The sequence below is a fragment of the Camellia sinensis genome, chromosome 15, assembly GCF_055761805.1.
Source record: "Camellia sinensis isolate YWXY chromosome 15, ASM5576180v1, whole genome shotgun sequence".
Classification (NCBI taxonomy): Eukaryota; Viridiplantae; Streptophyta; class Magnoliopsida; order Ericales; family Theaceae; genus Camellia; species Camellia sinensis.
Genome location: NC_138975.1, coordinates 121,931,061 through 121,945,244, shown reverse-complemented (window position 1 = coordinate 121,945,244; position 14,184 = coordinate 121,931,061). Strand labels below are relative to the sequence as shown.

Here is a 14,184-nt window from a genome sequence, read left to right as displayed (position 1 = left end):
CATCTTTAACGGTGAACCAAACTTGGCATCATATTCAAATTTTGGTGAAAAAAAGTACTTTTTGATGCTTCAACCGTTTCACCAAATTGATATCAAAATGAGAATTCAACAAAAAAATCATCAAACTGAGAACAAGGTACTGATTTTACCAAATTACTGTTCCTGACCATTGAAAGAGCTGAACCGGTTGACCAACCGGTCGATCGGTTCCCTTTCAAATAGGTAGGTTCAAACCAGTCAAAAAATGTTCAAACAGGTAAAAAAAAAATTGCTCTTATCGGTCGACCGGCCAGTCAACCGGTCGGTTGACCAATCGGTCGATCACTTTTCTCAATTCTGCTTTGATGCTCACCGTTGGAGCGTCTCGTATCAAATTAAGAAAATCATCTTTTTTTTCTTCAGATTTGATGAAAAAAAAAGTTCACCGTTAAAGATGCTCTAAGTTAACAATTTTTATTTCCATTATTACTTTCTGGGGTTAACTAGGTAAACACACATTTTTTTTTCTTTTTCTTTTTCTTTTTCTTCCAACCAAACTGAGCCTATCAATTTCATACACGACTCTTGCCTCCCCTACAAGAAAGACTGAAAGAGTATATAAAGAAACCAACAAAGAAGCATTTCAAAACCCTTGTAATTGAGAGAATCCTCACAATGCAGAGACTATTGTCTCTCAAACCAGCCTCAAAATTGCTCCAAAATCACTTTAACAACACTCCATCTCTCCAACCAATTTGCTCAAAAACCCTGTTTTCTCTCCTCAAAACAAACCCAAATCACCTCCACACCTATTCTTCCATTAACCAATCTCACCATTTCACAACTGTTTCACACTCATGGAGATCACAGAAGAGCATTTCAGAGAAGATTTATGGGTTCGTTTCAAACCCAGTACCCGTAAGAGAATTGTTACCCAGTTCTCTTTTGAAGGGTTCTGGCAAAGGGGTGTTTGATAACAGAGTTGGGTTTTTGAGAACTCAGCTTCCTAAACGAGGCTTCGAAATCAACATTCAGGCTCAACGTCGTGGCTGGTAATTTACTTTTTTCTCAAATTTAAGAACTGTTTGGTTGGTAGGAAAATGTTGGAAGAGTATAAAAGGTTTTTGGGGTGTTGTGAAATACGATTCCCAAATTTTCTCAGCTACCAAACAGAAATAAGGGTTTACTTGTGTTGTCAAAATGGTCACATGGGTCAGTGTGAAAATGGAAAAACATCATGTTCTCTGTTTTTTGTTTTTTTAGTATTTTAATTTTTAGTTGAGATTGAAGAATGATTGTTTGAGGAATTTAATCTAGGGTTTTTCTTGCTTAATTTTTGGGTTGGTTTGAATGGTAACAAGAAAAGAGAATGGCAAGAACAGAGTGGGACTATACGTGTCATTTGGTGATTTGGGTAACCGTATTATGATTTCCATTTAGGTGTTTCACGCCATTGCTGTATATATATGTATGTATATATTTTTTAAATTTAAACTTGGTTCATCAGCCATTGATTTTCATTGAGATGTTTCATTCCACCTGCACTCTTAACTGAAACTCTCTCTCTCACACACGCAGGAATGTCATTGGGCTTTAGTTTCTGTATCTTTCATTCATTTATTAGGACAAAAACTTGTGTGTGTTTTTTCTTTTTCTTTTTCTTTTTTTGGTGTGTGTGTGTGTGTTGAACATCAAGGAGGCTTAGGGCCCTGCAAGTGGTTCCACATCATACACTTGTGAACTATGATTCCCATAATGAAGTTGTTTAGTGGTAGTAACTGCATAGTTCCCATTAGAAAACTTGCTGTCATAACTTGTTGGACATGACTTACAAGAGTTGTTAATATCCTGGTTTATGTTGTCAAATTGGGCATCTAAGGAACCGGAATACTGTTTCCTAAAACATTTTTTTAGAAGCAAAAGGAAGTTTCATTTAAACCAAAACAAATATAAAACCAAAAAAGAAAAAAGAAAATGGAGGCATCAACTTTTGGAAGCCAAAACATGAAGCAGTACTAAGTACTAACTTTCCCTATGCTGTTGTATGTTGATTCAATGTTTAGGCGCACCTAAGACTTATCTTATGCATAATATGTGTGCATATGTATTTTGTAAAATAAAACTAGACCTTCTTCAATAGTGGACTGGGAGGAAGCTAAAAAATCCTGCGAGCTTACATAATTTGATGATTTACGATAAACAAAAATATCTACTCTTTCTTTCCAAGAAAAAAAAAAGGATAAACTCTTTGCAACTGAATGAAAATTAGTGTTAAAGGAAAATGAAGACAGTTACTATGGTAGAACATATTCAATATGACCCTTGCTTCAGGAAAATACTCTGATCACCACATATGTTTTTCATTGGTGCACAAATTAACATGTTTGTGCTTGTATTGGCATTGTGCAAGCATGATGTATCTTCATTATGTCATGTAGTGGTGCGAGTAGTTGTACATTTTCCATGGCCAATTTAAGTGATGCATTCTTGACTTATTGATTAGAACTATGGCTAAGTATTACTAGAAACACATTTCATATACTAGGAATGTACTTTATGTAGCGTGGTTCTTATTGGACGAACATAGAAGAAGCCTGTTCTTTTCCATTGTTCACAAGCTCAAGAATTTAGTTTGGTATCATTTTCTGGTTATTTTTAATTGATTTGATGTTGCCATTTATATTAATTATAAATGATAGTTATATGAACATATTAATCATTTTAGAGTGATTTAGAATCTGTTGATATATATTTGTTAGATATTGTCATATTTGCATTTTATTGGCATTGCTATATATATATAGATTTTTCTCTTTGTACACGTTGTGACATATGCATGTTAGTATGCATGCACTACACCATACATAAACTTGTGTTACCTGCAGTCTTTGCTAAAGTAAGTTATCCTGGAAGTAGTTATCTCTGGTGTTGCGAATGATTGTTACTCAAGAAAATTTCATCTACAAAATTTATATAGGAAGATGTTTGGACTACTGTGGAATTCATAGCTTGGGTAAGTGTTTTGATAGTTAGCAGCGTGCTCATTTATTATTGAAGTGATGCTTAATCTGATATGAATGAGATACACTATAATTTCTTGAATATAGCTCCTCAAGAGGAGTAAAAGAAAGTTCTTTAGGATGGAGATTATAAAATCAGTGTGTTAAAAAGCTTTAGATTTGATGTGTGCAAAAACACAATATAGTGGGAGTTACACTGAACTGACTTATTTTCCTATATTATCAAATACAAGTTAAATGTCTCGCGACTCATTTCCACTTTACAAGAACACAGGGTTTGGTGTTTTGATTGAACTTTTTATTGTGTATGATAAACATAAGCATGTGAACCCAAAAAAAAAAAAAACAAACAAACAAAACAAAACAAAACAAAAGAAAAAAAAGAACAAAGAACAAAGTTCGTTCGAATTGGTGACCTTGTTTTTCTAATTCAAGCTACATTTTTTAATCAGAATTTCATGCCTTATAGTTTGACAAGCTGAGTTTTCCATCCCTTTCTTCTTCTTTGGGATCAATGCTCTAATTCAAGCAACATTTCTTAGAATTTTGAGCCTCACTTGCAATAGAAAATGTTTATATAGTTTATTGACTAGATCACCAAACATAAGGTAGTTGCGGGGATTGCTTTTCTTTTCTTTTTTTTAATACTTGTTGAGGTGTATAGTTTTTGGGGGGGTTTTGTTTAATCTCTTTTGTATGTGGGTCGCATTCCCTTTATGCTGTTTTTTATGAAATTATTATTAATTATAAAATTATAAAATAAAATAAAAAAAGTTTGAGGGGATTGGATGTCTTTAGTTTGATTATCATTGCACTCTAGAGAACCAGCATTTCCCTTGATATTGAGAATTGGCCAGCCTCTGCCCCAGTGGAGTCCTTATGCTCACAACAAACCTGTCCACTCCCAATAGTTGTCCCTGAAAAGTGAGTGTGTCAGGAGGGGTGTACTCTGTTGGTGTGGCTGTCCTTATAATTGAAGTGGGAGTGGGGTGGGTGCAGGGCAGTGGAGGGTGGGGTAGTGGGGAGTGGAGAGAGAGAGTAACGGTGTATTTTAGCCCACAAATACAAAGGAATGTGCACATGGTCTAGTAAGTCATCGATGTGTGTATTTTATGTCTCAATAAGTCAGTATTATTCTTGGATAGTTGTTAAGCCTTTTGGTCTTAAAAGGAAAAGGGACTTTTTATATGCTCTTCTATGCTTCTGCCCAATCCAATCACCCAAACTCATATTTCTTTCTAACCTGTTATGTTTACTTCTTTTGCTTTTGCTACAAATGTTTTTGGTTTTGTATCCACTCGTGTTTGCATTTTATTGGACAATTCTGTATCACCTACAATGCTCTTGTCTTATAATTTCTGTCTTACAAAGCTTTTAATTGACTTAATTTTTTGAGCTTTCCACCAAACACATGAGCAGTAGATAATTTCATTATTCAAAGCCACCTGCATGCTTGTATTCCTATGGCCTTTTTAACTTAAGACCATTTAAATGTGTTGCTATATGGAAATAATGTTCGTTTTTTTTTTTTTTTTTGGCAAGTAAATAACTATGTCCATTCTGTGAATAGGCAATCATGGCTTCAAAGGCTAACACCTGATAGCGTGGTTTTGGGCCTGATTTTAACTAATATAGCTGTTTTTATGTTATGGCGGATTACAGATCAACAATTTATGTTGAAGAACTTTACGGTGAGTTGTATAAAATGTTGTCAGTTTTTCTCATTCATACTATCATACAAAATCTTTTTAAGCTTGTATTGTATTCATTTTTTTTCATAATATACTGTTGTTCTCTGAGCAGATTTCAGTAGAGAATTTTAAAAGCGGACGCGTTCACACGATGGTAACATCTGCATTCAGTCATATCGATATTGGGCACCTTGTCTCTAACATGATTGGACTTTACTTCTTCGGAGTGAATGTATGCACATGCCTCTTAATTTTCTTTTTGTTCAAATTTTAATTTTTTTTTCAAAAAAAAATGAAAGAACATTTACTTACCAGTGTTCATGATAATAATTTGATTTTCACTTGGAAAATTGGTAGTAGATTTTGCATAGGAGGGGAAGGGGATTGTGAAGCCAATTCTTTTACTTTTAATGTTTGTTCATCTGCAGTTTGTGGAACCAATACACTTTGAAGTTGACATCTAATTAAATGCAGCATTTTCTTTTCAAATGGAAAGTTCTAGATAATCTGTACGATTTTAATGATTGAAACTTCAATCATTCTCATCTATAGATATCCAGAAACAGTCATCATATTTCCCGAGTAAAACAAACTATAATATAATGTGTTAATGGAAAACTCGTAAATCTTCTTTTACATAATCAACTTCTATTATTTAGTTGTTAGCTATAATGCAATTACTTTCTTGTCTATTTTTGACTTCTTGCAAATAAAGGAAGACCTTTTAGAACTGAAGAGTTAGGTTTTGTGATTGTCCAATTAGGTTTTCAGTCAATTATACTTATCGCATACATAAACTACATTGATTGAAGAGATGATGTTACACTAGAAGAAAATTTTATAGCTCATTGGTTGGCCCACGGGATTTGAATAGTCTACAATGCTTTAGATGGCATTTAATTTTTGGTATTAATGATATTTTTAATCTTAATATTTTTTCTGTCATCATTGTCATTGTAATATTTGGTGGCTAGGCTAGTTATCCTTTATTGGTTTGCAGTAAATATCTTCATCTTATCTAAATTTATAAAAAGAAACCAGAAGATGAAGAAGGCAAAAACCAGAACAAGAAATTCAAACTCGATAACTTACGTAATGGATTATTCACTGGATTTCATTATTTTTCATTTAGTATTCAATTAGAATTTGTTAGTTGCTAATTTCACTTTACTGGGCAGATTGGAAGAGTTTTTGGACCAGAATTTTTGCTGAAGTTGTATTTCTCGGGGGCAGTTGTTGGCTCAATATTCTATTTGGTGCACCATGCTTTTATAGCCCCATCATCAAAGGTACAAATAATCAAAATGTTTCAACATTTACTCCGCCATATTGAGAAGGTAAATTGTAAGGATGATCAAACTTGGATTCTTACCATTATAAAATCACTAAAGAAGATGAACAAGTATAGCTTTGGTTTGATTATGGAAATACATATTTTACAAAAAAAAAAACTAATAATCCCAAACACTGGATGCCATGATGATTAGCAGAGGTCCAAATTTATTGGAATTGTGAGTCGATTTCTACACATTGTAGTATTGTACCTTGATTTGGTTCATAGAGTTCAAATTTATGTTGATTCATGGTTATGCATGGTGTAATACCAGAATTTCTTTGATGGTGTAATACCAGAATTTCTTTGAAAGCATGAATTTGAGAAAATGGAAGTGATTTTTGTTCTTGGAAGCATTGATTGCCATGTAATTATATGTTTGAGATTTTATACTATGGTTCTCACTTTTTAGTACTGATGTTTGGCTTCTGTTTGGTATCTGCAGAATGAACGAAATTGGAGAATAAACCCTTCAAGCATTCCGGGACTTGTATGCTGCATTCCTGCTTCTACTTCTGTTTGATTCTCCGTATTCTGTTATTTGAATTTGTTTACCATGACATTTTGAGTGAGACTTTTTTCACTTCTAGTGTTTTGACTTGCCATTTCTTTCTTTTGTACCTCTCTTTCCAGCATTGTCATGACAATTCTGTTTTGAACAATTATGCATTGAAGTAGTTACGTCTAGTTATCCATTTTATAGAATAATGGCCACATCATATTCCCAATTTCCTTCTCCTTTTTCTTTTTTTTTTTCTCTTTTTAATTTCCCCTTCCTGACTAAAAGAATAGACTATTAGACATTATCTCTACAACATGATTGTTTCTCGGATCAATTTGTTTTCCTGAATCTTCAACCCACGTGTAGAACTTGTTCGTATATTTTGCAAAAAAATGAAAGATTTTGTTGGTGCTTTCTCCTTCATATATTATCAGCTTGAATTACCCAAGGAAACATGGTCTTCTGAATGATCAACTGGAGATTAGAGGAAAGTGTATTAAAAGCTCATTTTGTTATGAACTCCAAATTTTATACCCCGTCCAGTGGGCAATTAAGCTAGCCATTTATTGAAACTTGAAAATCTATTCATATGACTTCTGATTCTGCATCTATCATTCAGGGAGCGAGTGGAGCAGTGAATGCTATCATGTTGCTTGACATATTCCTCTTTCCCAAAAATACTCTCTATCTAGAATTTATCATACCAGTTCCTGCTATCTTACTGGTAAGTTTTATTCCACATAACCATACTTTGAAGTGATAGTTCATTGTTTTAAGGCCTATTTGGCAATTCTTACAAAATTGTTTTTTCTTTTCTGAATGTCATTTTAGGGTATCTTTCTTATTGGAAAAGACATACTGAGAATATTAGAGGTATGACCTTCGTTTGACTCTTAGCTTCTTTCTCCATTCAAGTATGGGACACCTTGACGTTAATCATTATTATGACCGATCTATGTGCTGCTGAAGCCATAATAGACTTGAGCTTGGTTAACTATTGTCTTTCAAGCCCTGCTTGTGATGTCATATATGTTTCTCCTCAGGATTTTTTAACATAAAAACAATATAGTCAAGAATTATTGGGGCATTACCATGAACCTAGAAAATTTTCATTCGTGTCACACTAATTTATTTATTGTTGAGGAAACACACTTAATCAGTTGGATGATATACATAGTGATCATATATACCTTGCAGTCTGCAATATTTCATAAAATAATCAATTATGTACTTCATTTAACTTATGATCCTGGCTCAATTATCATTGCAATTTTTCGTCAGGGAGACAGTCAAATCTCGGGATCTGCTCATTTGGGGGGTGCTGTGGTTGCTGCCATCGCATGGGCTCGGATTCGGAAACGAATTTTTTGAGTTTTTGATTTACACACGAATTTCTGACACTGTACCAGCGTAGATTGTTTGCCTTTCCATGATACCTCTTTGGCTTCAATACCGGATTGTCTCTTGGCAAAAAGTTGTTCACAAAAGGTTTTTCTTTTTTAGTGTAAAATTGAGGAGAGGTTGGAATAGAAGTTGACAGAAAATTCATTCACTACAATACAAAGTGGTATTTGGAATTTCAGTTTTATATTGACTTAAAAATTGTTTGCCAGCAACATATATTAGTGTATAAATTACTTAACCTTGCATTTGTGACATGGTTCTCCACCACTGAGTAAAGTTTGTTTTTTATTTTATTTTGTTTTTTGTTTTTTAAATCATCTAATAAAGGCTTTCTTGAGTTTCATCTTTGATTATTAAAAAAATGGAGCAACAAGCTTTTGCAAGTTCTGTGGAAAATATAAGGGGTTTTTATTAATAAATTCTATTTAGGAGTGTTCTAACCTAGAAAGTTCATGAAGGAAATTTATGACTCATTTAGTCTCATGTATTTATACATTTGCTCCATAAAGACTTTTTTCTTAATTTACACTCTTTTTTTATACTCTTATACCCTTATATTTAATGTTGATATGCATTAACTACACATCATTGTTTAATATTGATATACATTACACATAATTAAACATGGTTCTTTACTAATTGTCATTATGTTCTAGTAGTTTTCATGCATGTAAATGTTGACTGTACGTGATGACGTAAATGTCCACATAAAATGGCGTGAACATGAATGTTCATAGCAGATGACGTGAATTTTCACACTAAAACATATGAATGTAAATACAAATGTTAATGTTCAAATGTTAATGTTCATAATGTTGATATCAGATGACGTGAATGTTTACACTTAAACATATGAATGTGATTCAGATGTTGAGGCTTGTGGTTGTGTAATTTGATGCAATGTTGATATGAACATTCATATGTCTTAGTGTGAACATTCACGTCATGTTTATATTTAAATGAAAATTGAGGCTTGTAGTTGTATAATTTGATGCAATGCTGATGTGAACATTAATATCACCTTTATCACAATGTCGTTTGATGTGAACATTCATATTCACGTCATCTGATGTGAATATTCATGTCATTACGTACAATCAACATTTGGATGCATAGGAACTATCAAAACATGATGCCAATCAATGATGTTATACAGGAAAGCAACCTAAGAGGGAGAGTGAATTGGGTAATAAAAAAATTTAACTAGAAAATAGATTTCAAAGACTAAGAGGTTAAATGCAGTAGACATTAATAAGTACACAAAAAATAAAGGAAAGAAAAGGAAAGAAGAGCTTGACATAAGGATTTATAGTGGCTCGGCTCACCAGCCTACATCCACTCCTCAAAAGACTTCCTTAAGAATTTATTCACTAAGAATCAATGCACCACCAAGCTTCTTCTTACTTGTGGATTTTTACAAAGGACTTACTTCAATCTATCGAGACCTCTCAACTAAATGCCTCACTTTACAAGTGTTTCACTCAGAAAATAAGGAACAATAACAAGAGGTACAACTATCCTCTTTAAAAAATATTCTCTCTTAAAAGATAAATATGAAAGTGTAAGCTCACGGGTAACTCACTCAGATATGAAAGTTGAAGTATAAATGAAGTATATTAAATGCTCTTGATTACTCTTGAATGCTTCGAGTATATTGTATTGAAGAAGTGTATTGAATGAACAATGAGACCTCCATATTTATAATATTGATGGCTTCTAGCGGTTAGAAAGAGATGAGGTTTGAATCTCCTAGCCATTGAAGAAGATCATGGAGGATATCTTCCAGCTGTGCTTGATTAGAGTATGGTGAGATGCAGACTATATGCAGGTCTTGGGAAGAAAAGGCTCATTAAATGTATAAGTTTTTATTTAATGCTCATCTTCATAAGTCAACTTCTTAGAAGAATATGTGGTGCTAGAAAATTTGCTCAGAGGTAAAAAATGATGACATATTTTGTACATAAAAATGAAAAAGTGGCTGCAAAAAGAACTGTGTCAGTCCAGATCTGATTTGGCAGGTGGATTTTTTAAACCCAGATTTTACAAGTGTCGACCCCTACAAATTGGGTGTCGACCCTTCCCTCTTCTTTTCTTCTCTGAGTTTTGTTCCAGGTGTTCCTGGTGTCGACCCTTATGAATCTTGGTGTTGACCCTTGCTGCTGGATTATATTCTGAAATTTAGCATCGACTCTTACTGTTCTTGGTGTCGACCCTTTCTGTCGAATTGCATTCTGAAATTTAGTGTTAACCCTTGTTCTTGGTGTCGACCCTTACTTCTGGAATACATTCTGAAATTTAGTGTCGACTCTTGCTATCTTGGTGTCGACTCTTGCTTCTTGAACACTTTGGCATTCTGAGCTTCACTTTGATGTCGACCCTTAGACCTGTTTCAAGTATAAATATAATTTTGCAAACAAGTGCTACTCTCATGTTTTGAGGGGTTAAAAAACCATTGAAGAACAACACTTCTAGAATCATATAACTTCTAGAACAATTTAAGCACAATTTGTATACTATTACTTTGAAAACTTTGAATAACAAATTAAATTTAAAAAATTTGTCAATAATCAAAATCAATAGAAATTTAAGTTTGAATAACCTTAAGGCTAACAAATGATGCATGGGAACTACCAAAATATAATGACAATCAATAAAGAACTATGTTTAATTTTTTGTGTGTAATATATATCAACATTAAATAGTGGTGCGTAGTTAATGCATTTTTTTGGAATGGAGATATAATGACAATCAACATTAAATATCAACATTAATGGAGGGCATGAGAGATTTAGGATGTTTTGGTCTTCTTACCTCAAATAGGACCTAATGAAATAGTTAAAAAAAAATATGAATTGAATAGAATAAAACTCTTAGAAAGGAGTTTTATCAAAAAAGCTCCCAATATATAACTCAGTTCTTTTGGCTACAATTGATACTTATTTTTCGGGTTTATTTTTGTTTTTAATGAACTTTATTTTAACTTTGAGTAAAAATATTTTACTTTTTAAGTTGGTCTAAATTAGACGATTTTCAATTTTTTGAAAAAAGTTTAGTAAGTAAAAATATAAATAAACTTTTTAAGGTATTTTGGACAAAATTTGACTTATTTTTGTTTTTAGTGGATATTTCTCAAATTTTTATATGCTTTTTCAAGATTGTGGTCTAGTCTAGGTAGATTGAAAAAGTAAAAAATTGTGACCCAAAATTATAAAAAAAAAAAATAATTATAAAAAAACGAAAATTGTCGAAAAGAGAGCTTAGTATGTTTTTAAAAAATGTAAATAACACTGATCATCCATGAAACTTAGAAAAATATAATAAATTTTATAATTTTAACATAACTAAATTAAATATGATTATGATATAATTATTGGTACATTTATGTATGGATAAATTATATTTTGCTTCCTTTATATCTAGACATTTATTCACTTTGACCTTTAAAATTTAAATTTTCCAGTTTGTTTCTAAAGTTAATTTCTATTCAAAATTAGATTTTAAAAAATGCTATGTTAACTGTCACATAATACATATATATATATATATATATATATATATATATATATATATTATATTAGAGTTTGAGTTTATGTTAAAGATGTGAGTTATATAATAAAATATTTGTATATCATGTGGCTATCAATTATCATTTTCTTTAATTTTGGACATAAGTTAATTTTTAGAATAGATCGAAAAAAACTTGAACATAAAAAATCAAAATGGAAAAAAAAAAACACAAACACAAACACAAACTTTAAAAGTCAAATAAAAAAAAAATCAAATATAAAGCAACAAATTGTAATTTATCCTTTAGCTTCGTTTGGGATGTGGGTTAATTTTTCGGCTTTTTAATTTTTTTAGCTATTTTAGCTTTGAGCTAAAAAATCTTGTTTGGAATGATTTTTTTTGTTGTTGACTTTTATGAAAAAAAAATAAAATAATTATAATTTAAATGTGACATTTTTTAACCTAAAACTAAAAAGTCTATTTTATTTTTTATTTTTTATTTTTGGCTATTTTAATCTCAACCGACCCCAACCTATCATGCCAAACCAATGCAAATATACCTATCGGTGTGTTTGTTTAAATGGATTGAATAAGAGGGGGTTGGAATCCATCGGATTGCAATCTTACTATTCATAATCGTGGGACTATTGGTTGGATAGAATATGTACTCCCTGTTTGTTTGGTCATAAGATTAGATGTCAGGAAAGAACTATTTGATCGGATAGGATATGAATCTGTTGTTTGAGATATTATGAAGAAGGATAAATACTCAAATGACTATTTTACCCTTTTCAACTATTTATTAAGTAATAGTAATTTTGAACATATCTTTAATATTTTATTTATTTTAATTAGATTAAATAAAATTTTATTTGATTTTATTTTTTACACAATTAAATAAATTTATTTTTTAAAATAAAATAAATAAAATATCAATAAAATTATATGTTTTTTTTTAAATTAAAATTTTAAATAAATTTATTTTAAAAAAATAATAATAATTAAATAATGAATTTAAATAAAAAATCTATTAAAATTTAAATAATGAAATTAAATAAAATATAATCAAAATTTTAAAATAAAACATCAATAAAAAATATTTTAAAAAATTAAATAAATAAAATATCAATAAAAATTAAATAAAATTATTTTATTTTTAAATTGAGACATTTAAATTTTATTAAATTTTACTAAATATAATACATAATTAAATAGTAAAAGATCAAAATGATCATTTCACCACTTATATCCCTTTTATCTCCCAATTGTGTCCCTCCCCCCATGTGACACAATTATCCAACACATTTCGAACTAATAATTCGAAGTAAAACTTAAATCCTATATCACCCTCTAATCCTATCCCACTCTTCAATCTCTTCAAACAAACAATACCATAGATTAATTGCAGATTTATGTCAACTGGGCAACCATTAGTGTCCCTTGGCTCAGTCAAAGCAGGCTTTAATAGTAGTGGAGTGACACATCACTACATTTAATATTTCTACTCACTTTCCATACTCTCAAAGTAAATCTTAAATGTGAGTACTGAACCCTCTCCCCAACCTTCATTAAACAAACCTGGCATCTATCAGAAACATTCCAATTTTAAAACCTATGTGTGTATATAAATCTTTATCAAGAAGGTAACAAATAAATAAAAGTCAAAAGTCTAGCAAAATGAGTCATTAAAATTGTAATATTACATATTTAAAAAATTACTTAAAAATAAATTTAATAATCCATATTTATTGTAAATATTACTCACATCACATTAACTTTAAATCCACATTACATATTCATTTTTAAAATAAAATTTGATATAAATATTCGTAAGTGTTTTTGAAGGGAACCCCTCCATATGCACCTACTTATATATTTTTATGGTGTATATTATGTATATTTCTTGTTGATATCATTTAATATTTTTAATAAAAATATGAAAATTTGTAATTCATAAATGAAATTACTTATATTTATTATAAATATGACTCACATCACATTAATTTTAAATCTATATTACATATTCATTTTTAAAATAAAATTTGAAATAAATATTCATAATTTTTTTTTTAAGGGAGCCCCTCCATATGCACCTACTTGTATATTTTTATGGTGCGTATATTTCTTGCTGATATCATTTAATATTTTTAACAAAAATACGAAAATTTGTAATTCATAAATGAAATTACTTATTTTTATAATAATATTATTCTTGTCTCAAATTATTTGTCCAATAAAAAACAAGAAAACTTAAAAATAATATATTGTCGTATCAAAATTTTAAAAATTTTTATTATTTAAAAATCTCGATATTATTGCTTGGTTAGAGTTTTTCAAAGATACTTTTCAGAAAATTCAACTTTCTTATTTTTCGTATTTTTTTTGTTTTTGTTTTTACTGATTTTTTAAAATATTTTAAGCAATTTTTAAAATTATTGGACATACCTAACATAAATATACCTAAAAAGTAAAAAAAATGTGAAAAAAATATTTTAAAAATTCACTAAATACCAAAAATACAAAAAAAAAATTACGAGAATTTAGTACATTTTTTTATATTTTTATATATTTATTAATTTTTTAAAATACTTTTTCATAATTTTTTTATTTTTTAGATACATCTGAGTAAGGTGCATCTAAAAAAGTAAAAAAAAAATTAAAAATTTTAAAAATATTCACTAAAAATAAAATAAAATAAACACAAAAACTAAAATACTCAATTTTCAAAAAACTTAAACCAAACAGACT

At 30.2% G+C, this 14,184-nt stretch overlaps 1 protein-coding gene across 1 annotated transcript; it reads left to right on the top strand.

The window, feature by feature from the left end:
* The first annotated feature begins 507 nt into the window (after positions 1–507).
* Positions 508–8,181, top strand: LOC114314391 (RHOMBOID-like protein 12, mitochondrial). The gene is made up of 8 exons (XM_028260878.2): positions 508–1,031; positions 4,570–4,690; positions 4,803–4,922; positions 5,869–5,979; positions 6,469–6,513; positions 7,145–7,249; positions 7,357–7,398; positions 7,807–8,181. The coding sequence occupies exons 1-8, from the start codon at positions 655–657 to the stop codon at positions 7,894–7,896; spliced, it is 1,011 nt and encodes a 336-aa protein (XP_028116679.2). The 5' UTR covers positions 508–654; the 3' UTR covers positions 7,897–8,181.
* The last annotated feature ends 6,003 nt before the right edge of the window (positions 8,182–14,184 follow it).

Excerpts from the sequence above, each read along its gene's own strand:
- LOC114314391 (XM_028260878.2), top strand. The coding sequence starts at position 655 with ATGCAGAGACTATTGTCTCTCAAACCAGCCTCAAAATTGCTCCAAAAT. Across the intron at positions 5,980-6,468 it reads TTATAGCCCCATCATCAAAG|AATGAACGAAATTGGAGAAT; the intron begins GTACAAATAATC and ends TGGTATCTGCAG. Across the intron at positions 7,399-7,806 it reads ACATACTGAGAATATTAGAG|GGAGACAGTCAAATCTCGGG; the intron begins GTATGACCTTCG and ends ATTTTTCGTCAG.